The sequence below is a fragment of the Lycium ferocissimum genome, chromosome 4 (assembly GCF_029784015.1).
Source record: "Lycium ferocissimum isolate CSIRO_LF1 chromosome 4, AGI_CSIRO_Lferr_CH_V1, whole genome shotgun sequence".
NCBI lineage: Eukaryota > Viridiplantae > Streptophyta > Magnoliopsida > Solanales > Solanaceae > Lycium > Lycium ferocissimum.
The window spans coordinates 28414198-28424581 of NC_081345.1; the positions used below are offsets into that span (position 1 = coordinate 28414198).

Below are 10384 nucleotides of genomic sequence, written 5' to 3' on the forward strand. Positions count from 1 at the left end.
TTACACATTGGAAGGTGGTCTAATATGAAAAAGAGTACTAGTAGATTCTAATAAAATGTCTATTCGTGCGTAGAAATTGCACCAAATCGTTTATCAAATATTTCTCAACTGAAATTTTATTTTGCAAAATTATGGTATTATCAGTATGCATTAATCATAGCAAATTAGCATGATTTTGTACAAACCACTGTATGTGTTACATTACTTACATAGACCTTGTGATATGCATTTTTGTCACTCGTACCCCCTCCTCCCTAATTTGTACCTCACAAGAGTAGCTGACTCTGGTACATCCTCGGTTAGTGAGGGAGAGCCAATTTGTGCACAAACAGTATAGATCACAAATACTTTTTCTCTCAGTGACCTAATCATGGTGATTTTAGCTACCTAACAATTTTCTGCATGTACTAAATAAGTAAATAATCAAAATCCTGCACCGTGAAAGTAACATTTTTTCCCTTTATAAGATATGAATGAAGTGTTTGAGTTTTCAAAGCAAAATTAGGAATGTAAATGACCTCCACCACTTAAATTTGAACAATCAAGTAGGAATATATTACTTTGACTTGTGAATATGATATTTTGACTTGTACAAGATATATGGAAGTATCCTCTTGCTTGCCCGTCTTTGATTGGTTGGAATATATTATTTGAGATTAGTTGGAAGAATGTATTATTTCGGATTAATTGGAATATGTTATTTGGGATTAGTTGGAAGAATTTATTATTTCGGATTAATTGGAGTATGTTATTTTGACCTGTAAGTATAATATTTTGACTTGTACAAGAGAGAAGTGATGGATAGTTGATATATACCTTCTTTAGTTGTATTCAATATTTGCACTACCAAAAAAAGAAAGTAAGTTTTCTTGCTTTCACCAAGCCAAGATTCAATAATATTGTAAATCAATATCTTCCTCTCCTCATGGCTCAACCTTACAGAACTGCTTATCATTTTCAACCTCCAAGGAATTGGATAAATGGTACATTCTTAACATTTTTTTTTTTTCAGGATTCTGATTAGTTTTGTGTAATATAATCTAAACTCTTCTTTGTATATTTTTATTTATTATTGATTTCTGTTCGATTGATGGATCATGTCATTGACTTGTAATGCTGGTGAAATGGGAATTATGCACATCGTCCGATAAACAGATCCTAATGGTAAGTTTTCTTGTCTAGTCGTAAGTCGTAACCTTCTGTTTAAAGGACTTACAATTCTATTACGCCAATCTATTTTTATCTTAGCAATATCGTATTAAGTGGTAAATTTATCAAATTTTGCTAAAGTTGTTTTTTTTTAATTCTATCCTCCAATGACATACTTAGTATTTACTAAAAAGAGTCAACGGTAACATACGAAAAAGAAGGGAAAATAATAGTCTTAGTCCTTGAGTTATTGGCTTATACCAATTTAGTTTTAGTCCTTGAGTCATTGACTTATTCCAATTTTAGTTCTTGTGCTCTTTTGGTCCTTCAACCCAATTGAAGCTAACGGTGTTAGCTTTTTATTTTAATTTTCTTTCATGTAAAAGAATCATATTGTAAATAAGAATCAAAGTTTGAAGCATTAAGAGAGTTGGGAGAAGTTTCCCTTGTGTTTGGGGGGTAGCGGATTCGTTTTTGCAACAAAAAAGGACGTGACTCTAACTCCGCTAGTTTTTATTTTGGTTTAGGGGCTAAAATAACATGCTTTCTTTAATTAAAGGTTTAATGTGCTTGGCCTAATAACACAAGCACCAAAACTGGTGGTATAAGCTAATAGTCCAAGGACAAACTATTGAATGTTTTTAGCTTACTATGAAAGTTGTGCCTGGACTTAAGAAAGTAATGGTCGTCTTGTCTTATCCTTTGTTAAATTCCTACTATATATGCTTACTAACTTCACAAAATTAATTAAATCTACAGGACCAATGATATACAAGGGAATATATCATTTGTTTTACCAGTACAATCCTGAAGGTCCACTATGGGGAAATATTGCATGGGGTCATTCTACTTCAACTGATCTTGTCAACTGGACTATTCATCCTCCTGCACTTTCGCCTTTAGACCCATATGACATCAAAGGTTGCTGGTCAGGTATTTGAGATTTTGTAGCATTTTTACTTTATTTAGGAGATTCACATTAAGTATAAATATGTTCCTTCTTTGACTGTACAAGAATACGTGGAGCTCTAAGTTTGTTCTATAATGTATTCCTAGGAAGCATAAGAGAACGTTCGTTTTAAAAAAAAATGATATTATTAAAAAGGTATTCGATACCAAGGGTCATTCATAACATTACTACACCTTCCTATTCATCACAGCCCAAGTTTAGAAATTTACCATAGAATAAGAATTTCTTATACTTGTATATATAAGAGACTGTTGATTATGAAAAATACATTTTCTCTTCTATAATTTTTTTCTTTGATTTCATCAAAATGTTCCAAAGCTACAATTCTCCAAGATGGCACACCAGCTATTGACCAAAATGCTAACTACACTGGAGGCGACTCACAAAAAGTTCAACTTCAAAGTCTAGCCGTGCCCAAAGATCCATCCGACCCTTATCTTGTCGAATGGGTTAAATCGCCTCATAATCCAATCATGACACCGAATGAAGAGGAGAAAGAATTGTTTAGGGACCCAAGCACGGCGTGGTTAGGCCCCGATGGGATTTGGAGAGTTATTATAGGGAACGAAAGAAAAAAAAGAGGAACTGCTCTTTTATACAAAAGCAAGGATTTTATTCACTGGACCGAAGCAGAACGACCCCTGCATTCGACAGATGAAACTCCAATGTAGGAATGTCCTGATTTTTTTCCTGTATCTATTGACGGTCAAAATGGACTTGACACTTCAGTAATTTCGCAAGGGGTGCCAGAAAGTGTTTTCTGGATAATGCTTTTCCATTTTTCCTTGTTTGGTTGCACTAAATATATTGCAAAATGTTTTCTTACAGAAAATGTTTCCCCTAAATATGTACTCAAGAATAGTGCGGCTCGTTCTTTTGTTGATTATTACACCATCGGAACCTATGACCATCACAACGATAGATATATACCAGATGAGGGATCTGTAGATAATGAATCAGGATTAAGATTGGATTATGGAAGGTATTATGCTGCTAAGTCTTTCTTTGACAGTGCTAAGAACAGGAGGATCTTCATTGCTTGGGTTAATAGAGGCAAAATACTCTGCTGGTAGTCCACCCATGTCCCATGAGAATAGCTTTGGTTCCTTCTCCTACTCCCAGAGGATGGTCTGGTTTATGGAAACTCATGTCAATTAATTCGTTTTATGACTTTCTTATATTCCGCTCGATAGTGTGTATCATGATACTGTCTAAGTCCTTTAGTTTTTATTTTGGTTTAGGGGCTAAAATAACATGCTTTCTTTAATTAAAGTTTAATGTGCTTGGCCTAATAACACAAGCACCAAAACTGGTGGTATAAGCTAATAGTCCAAGGACAAACTATTGAATGTTTTTAGCTTACTATTAAAGTTGTGCCTGGACTTAAGAAAGTAATGTTCGTCTTGTCTTATCCTATGTTTTCCTACTATATATGCTTACTTTTAATTAAATCTACAGGACCAATGATATACAAGGAATATATCATTTTGTTTTACCAACAATCCTGAAGGTCCACTATGGGGAAATATTGCATGGGGTCATTCTACTTCAACTGATCTTGTCAACTGGAGTATTCATCCTCCTGCACTTTCGCCTTTAGACCCATATGACATCAATTTTGCTGGTCAAAACTTCACGAATTTAGCATTTTTACTTTATGAATTTACAATTAAAATGAGTTGGCACAATTTAATACGTGGAGCTCGGTGTCACGGAAATGAGAGAACGTTCGTTTGCATATTATTAATTGATCACTTAATCTAACATTAGAGACCTTCCTATTCATCACAGCCCAAGTTTAGAAATTTACCATAGAATAAGAATTTCTTATACTTGTATATATAAGAGACTGTTGATTATGAAAAATACATTTTCTCTTCTATAATTTTTCTTTGATTTCATCACAGGTTCCGCTACAATTCTCCAAGATGGCACACCAGCTATACTCTACACTGGAGGCGACTCACAAAAAGTTCAACTTCAAAGTCTAGCCGTGCCCAAAGATCCATCCGACCCTTATCTTGTCGAATGGGTTAAATCACCCTACAATCCAATCATCACACCGAATGAAGAGAAAAGAATTACATGCTTTAAATTTTTCACGGCGTGGTTACTCCCCGATGAGGAACATTTATAACCACATAAATATTATATCACAAGTTTATAAAAAGTCTTTTATTCACTGGACCGAAGCAAACGACCCCTGAATTCGACATGATGACAAATTTCGTAAGTCTTTTTTATCCGTAATCTAATAAAATTATGTCACATTAATTAGAGCCAGAAAGTGTTTTCTCCGTCCTATTTTTCCTTGTTTGGTTGCACTAAATATATTGCAAAATGTTTTCTTACAGAAAATCATAAATAAAGAATAGTGCCGCCTTATCCCTATCTGTTGAATAAATCATTCTAATCTATTGATTATCACAATAATATATACCAGATGAGGGATCTGTAAAATTTAATTAATTTTATCTTGATTTTGTAAATGAACATGTAATTTAGGACATATATTTTTAGCAGTGTTTTAAAAGGTGTTTTTCATTGCTTGGGTTAAAAATGCCCCTACAAGGGTCGATGAAAGCCTAGAGGATGGTCTGGTCTTCAGGTAATTAAACTTCTTCAAACTAAAATGAAATTTGTTAAATAAATCCTTAATATAATGCCCAAAGTGTGTAAAATGAACATGTAATTACTCAAATGTTTTAAAAAAGAATGAAACATTAAATTTAAAAGTCATTTACTTTTTTTATTGCATTTATAATCACAATATATATATTATTTTCCAATTATTTATCTTATAGCTACACAAAAAATTAACGAAATTATAACTTGTAAGTAGCGTATAATAGATTGTTCTAATCCGTTTTCTAATCAAACTATGTCAGCATATATATATCACTTATTTATAGTTTTCTTCAATTTTTTTACGCTATTTCACCTATTTAAAAATATTTATTATAATTATATCATTTTATAAAATACTAAAAATTAAAACCCCATCCCTTACTCTCCCAATAAATACATTCTAATCAATATCGATTATTTCAATAACTACTAAGGGTAAGATGAAAAAATTTAATTAATTTTATCTTGGTTTTTAAAACACCGATATTTTTAGTAATGTGGTCAAGTAATATGAGACAGAGGGAGTATCCCTTTGGCACAAGTCACAAAAATCTAGGAATTATTATTATTATTATTATATTTTTTTTAAATTTTTTTATTATGATGGATTCTTTGGTTAGCCTAGAGAACAATGTCATTGAGTAATATGTAAAAATTTACCTCCATCCGGTATCTATATCAAATAGGTGAATGCAAGATATGTGTCTTCTATACATAAATTTACTTATAATCATGGTCAGACGATGTGCATTTTCAATTTAATTTTCATTAAATTGCTTGATATGTGCAAACACCAAGTATTTACCTTGAATATAGAGTATCTAAAGTAATTTATGAGCTAGAAAATAACAATGACCACTACTCCCGAGTGTTGCCAGTACTCAGTGGCGAATTTATGCATTAATTTTGGGTCACATGAACACATGGTCACTCGACTAAACTCGATATATTATGTGTATAATTCTAAAAATATATCTTATATTACCTGAAAGAATATATGGTCAAACCAGGATGAGTGGAGCACTAGTTAGGGGTTGTGTTTATTACCTCAAGGTCTCGGGATTGAACTCGAGCTCTTGCACGTTTCTATGCTTTTATTAAAAACTTTCCTTTTTATATTATTCTAAATCATTTTTCTTCTATAATTCTAATTACCCAAAAGTAAAAATCGTGTTTCTATTTATTAAAGCAAACCTTTTAACTTTCTTTTTATATTATTCTAAATCCTTTTTCTTCTATAATTCTAAGTACCCAAAAGTAAAAATCGTGTTTCTATTTTATATTACCTCTAATAAAAAAAATTCTTTATTTCTAATTACCCAAGTCCCAAAAGGAAAAAGAAATCAAAAAACCACATAGGCGCTAAGCTGCAACGAACCAAAGGCAAAAGAATTAAAAAAAAATCATAGCTAACGGTGAACCCATCCTCCTGAAATCCTGGATTCGCCTCTGCCAGTACTCCTTACTAATTTTATACACCTGCATTTAGAAAATAACTAATACACGTTCCTTTTTAATCCGTCCCAAAAGAATGATATATTTTCTTATTTGACAATAATTTAACTTTAAACTTTACTTCTTTCGGACCAAAAAGAGTGTCTACTTAGCCGTTTGCACACCCCTTAAGAAAATACTAACTCCTACAAAAAAAATAGGTAATTTGACTAAACTGCTCCTAATTAAATAGGTATTGTGATTTGATCACATAACGCTTAATCGGCAAATGCTGAAAAAAATAAGATTATTCTTTCGATTTGATAAGTGACGCTCTTTTTGACTCAAAAAAAAAAGCCCAAGTGACACTCTTTTTCGATTCAAGGAGTAACTTTTACGCTTAACGAGATGATTTATAACCATACAAATATCTTTTTAAACCACAAGATTCAAAAGTATTCATTTATTTCTTAAACTCCGTGCCCAGTCAAATTATATCACATAAATTGGCACGGTGGGAGTATAATATTCATTGCATTTATCTAACCCTGAATATTTTCTGGCAGTACTAACAAACTACTAATTAATTAATTTGCTTTTTAAGAAGATTGCCTTGAATTCTTGATATTTGTCATTATTGTAATCATTTATTACAGTCATTTCCTAGAGAAATTTGGCTCGATAGAGCTGGAAAGCAATTGATTCAGTGGCCTATCGAAGAAATCGAAACGCTAAGGACAAACAAAGTCGAGTTACAAAATATAACACTAAAAGCAGGTTCAAAGATTGAAATCTCAGGTGTTACCGGTGCACAGGTATAATTCTTTCACAAAAGTACTCAATTTGAATTTCTATGTAGAAAAACAGTTTTGTGTTAATTGCCTAGATTGCCCTTTTATTTTGCTTGGTATATGGTTCTATACTCCTATTGAGTCCTATTTATAATTGTTTCAGGCGGATGTAGAAATTTCCTTCTCAATCCCAATGGCAATGCTCGAGCAGGCAGAGGTGCTGGAATCAAACTTGACTAATCCACAAGAGATAGCCAACCAAACTGGTTCATCAACCAACACTGGTGTAGGACCTTTTGGGTTGCTAGTCTTGGCCTCAAATAACATTGAAGAACATACTGCAGTGTTCTTTAGAATTTTCAAAAAGAATGACAAATTTGTTGTGCTAATGGGCTGTGACCTAAAAAGGTATCTCCCTCATTTTCTCCCTTTTAGCAAACTTAGGCCAGGTACATGATATGTTTTACACAAAAAGCATTTTCAATTTAGTTTTACATAGCAAAAAAAGGAAGGTATTTTTCAAGAGCATAAGTGTTATTTTAAGAATTAATTATTTTTCTACTTGTAGATTTAGAAATTCATTATGAAGCTTTTAAATGCAGGTCATCTTTGGGTAATGAGTATGATAATAAAATCAATTATGGAGCCTTTTTGAATGTTGATCCTGTTACAGAAAATTTGTCGCTGAGGACTTTGGTAAGTTTCACTATCAAAATAAAAATCTCGTAATTAATTGATGATTCAACACATGTAGCATATTCAAACTCGAAATGTTAAGTGTGATTATTGGAGCAAGGCATGTTATAGCTAGGTGATGTGATATTGATTTGGTGATTGCTATCGTATTACAAAATGCTCATAACATAGATCAGTCGTTTAAAGGCTCAAATCAGAAATATTTTCCAAATGTTATCCCTGAAGTTTCTAGGCATGATCCAATTGAAGGTGAAGCAATGTACTGTTTATCCAGGGCATCCAGCTACATTGTTGTATGTAATAGTGTGGGCTGGCTTTGACATTTAGCTGGTGTTCCTTTCCTAATTTGCCATATTAGGAGTACATATATATGCTTTTATAAAAGTTATTTTGAGTTATAGAGCTGCCTTAAAATATTTTTTCCTTAACTTGATGATGGCATAGCAATAAATACAGAAATTAGAAGAAAAATCATGAATATATGTCGAGAAATAGAAGAAGACTGAAAAAATATTTTCTTTTAATTTCTTTAGTAATTTTTATCTTTTTTTTTTGTGACTATTTTAACGTGGGATCGACGAAAATAATAAAGTTTATATAGAAAATTCCTAAAATTGATATAGGAAACAACACACAAGTTTCATATTAGATCCAAAATGATCTATTACTTCTTGACTATGAGATGTTAGTTTTTGTCACTTGAGCTAGACTTATATTTTTTCACCTTTTTGTTTCTTCTTAAAAGATCGATCATTCCATAGTAGAAAGCTTTGGTGGAGGAGGAAAAGCTTGCATCACAACAAGAGCTTATCCTACTTTGGCCATCAACGATAATGCTCATATATTTGCTTTCAACAATGGATCCCAAGATGTTGAGATCTCCTGTATGAGTGCTTGGAGTCTAAACCAGGCTCAGATCAACTAACCAATAAGTTTATAAGGGATGATCATTATCTTCCTAATCAATTTTAAGTTAAAACTCTTTTAAGTTTTTTAATTCACCATCATTGAAAGATTTGGAGGTACGAAGAAAGGTGTTCATCATTTTATTTTACAGCTTGTTTGGATGATTGTAACCTATTATATTGTATTGTTATTTTGAATGCAATGTTTGTTCTGATTGTTATTTAAATTTAGAGAAAAGACATCATTTCACCTCTAAACTCACTTTAGCAACTAAACTTTACTGACAATTATTTACCCCCTAACCAACTTAAACGTGAATTAAATACCCCTAAGAGCTGACATGACAGAGAGAGTGGACTCACCTTCCAAGTAGCGAGTGAGATAAGAAAAAAATATTTAAAAAACTGACAAAATCAGAAATCATACACATGTTATTTTTTTAATGGCCAACATATAATTAATACTCTTAATATCTTTCTTGATTTTTTTTTTTTTTTGTAATTATATGAATTTTCTTATTTTGAGACAAATGAAATTTGTGGGTCCCACTTTTTTGTTTAACTTTTTAATTTTTCTTTTCTTTAGTTATTGTCTTTTCCAATAGAGAAGTCATCATTGTTGTCTCAGCAAGAAGGAAGAAACAAAAAGAAAAGAAAACTAATTGGCTAAAATTGATCTCTTCAACATTCACGTATGAACAACACCAGAATCAACACCAAATTGAAATACATTCATTTCTTCAATACCACCCCAAACCAAAAAAAAAAAAAAAAAAAAAAAAACTAATTGTATAAAATTAACAAAACTCCACCCGTTCCCCAATTCATAGCACAACTCATCACTAACCCACCCTATTCTTCTTCCATGGATTAAAGGTTGGAGAGAAATAAATTAACGACTATAAATATAATAATGTTGTATAAAATAAATTGACACTGTCAAAGATAAAGTATACCACGAAATAAGGTGGTAGTTGAGGTAGGGGAAATTCTTACTTCTGTTATTTGTTAATAAAATAGGAAAAGAAATCAGAATTCAAAAGAGTATCTTTTGATTTTAATGCATTAAATGGGTTTTTCTTGTTTAAAAGTTGACATGATCTTTTGCCTAAATAAAAAGATTTGGGCATTTAATTTAAAAATCTCATCATTCTTAAAACTCGAAGAGACAATAAGGGGGGTAGAGAATACAACCATATGGTATACGTGTTGGGGGGAGGGGGCAGGAAAAAGGTGGGTTGTGAGAGGCCTGGGTAGGGGTGGGGGGTAGGGCAGGAAGAAGGTGAGTTGTGGGAGGCGTGGGGGTGGGGGGAGGGGGACAGGAAGAAGGCGGGTTGTGGGAGGCTTGGGTGGGCGTAGGGGTGCGGGGGAGCAGCAAGAAGAAGGTGGGTTTGGTTGGAGGTTGGGGGCGGGGGCGGGGGCGGCGGGGGGGCGGGGGGGGGGGTTGTGTGAAGAAGAAGGAATGGAGAAGTTGGGTTTGCGTGGGCGTGGGGGATGTGAAGAAGAAAGAATGGAATTGGTATTTTTTAAAAAGAAAAAAGATGAATGAAAATAAAAAAATATAGAAAAAATAGTAAAAATTTAAAACTTAATCGATCATGACGCGGACTGATATGCAAGCTGAGATTCATGATGTGGCGGAGAAAAGTTTGCCTAAATAGCCCATTGTAAGATTGGTCTGAATAATATAAGGTTGAGTTTAATTCACGTATAAATTGTTTAGAGGGATAAATAATTATCAATAAAATTTAAAGTTATGCAAGCAAAGTTTCGAATTTTACGATCATGTTTAGGAGTGAAATTAGGAGTGA

The 10384-nt window shown here is 32.8% G+C and overlaps 2 protein-coding genes across 2 annotated transcripts; both read left to right on the forward strand.

Moving 5' to 3' along the window:
* Positions 1–364: 364 nt before the first annotated feature.
* LOC132053902 (beta-fructofuranosidase, insoluble isoenzyme CWINV1-like) lies at positions 365–4256 on the forward strand. The gene is made up of 3 exons (XM_059445995.1): positions 365–1164; positions 1909–2082; positions 4027–4256. Exons 2-3 carry the CDS (start codon positions 1914–1916, stop codon positions 4254–4256), a joined length of 399 nt encoding a protein of 132 aa, XP_059301978.1. The 5' UTR covers positions 365–1164; positions 1909–1913.
* Positions 4257–4336: 80 nt separating this feature from the next.
* On the forward strand, positions 4337–8776 carry LOC132053903 (beta-fructofuranosidase, insoluble isoenzyme CWINV3-like). Its single transcript, XM_059445996.1, has 6 exons — positions 4337–4348; positions 4704–4727; positions 6838–6996; positions 7136–7380; positions 7575–7668; positions 8414–8776. The coding sequence occupies exons 1-6, from the start codon at positions 4337–4339 to the stop codon at positions 8591–8593; spliced, it is 714 nt and encodes a 237-aa protein (XP_059301979.1). The 3' UTR covers positions 8594–8776.
* The last annotated feature ends 1608 nt before the right edge of the window (positions 8777–10384 follow it).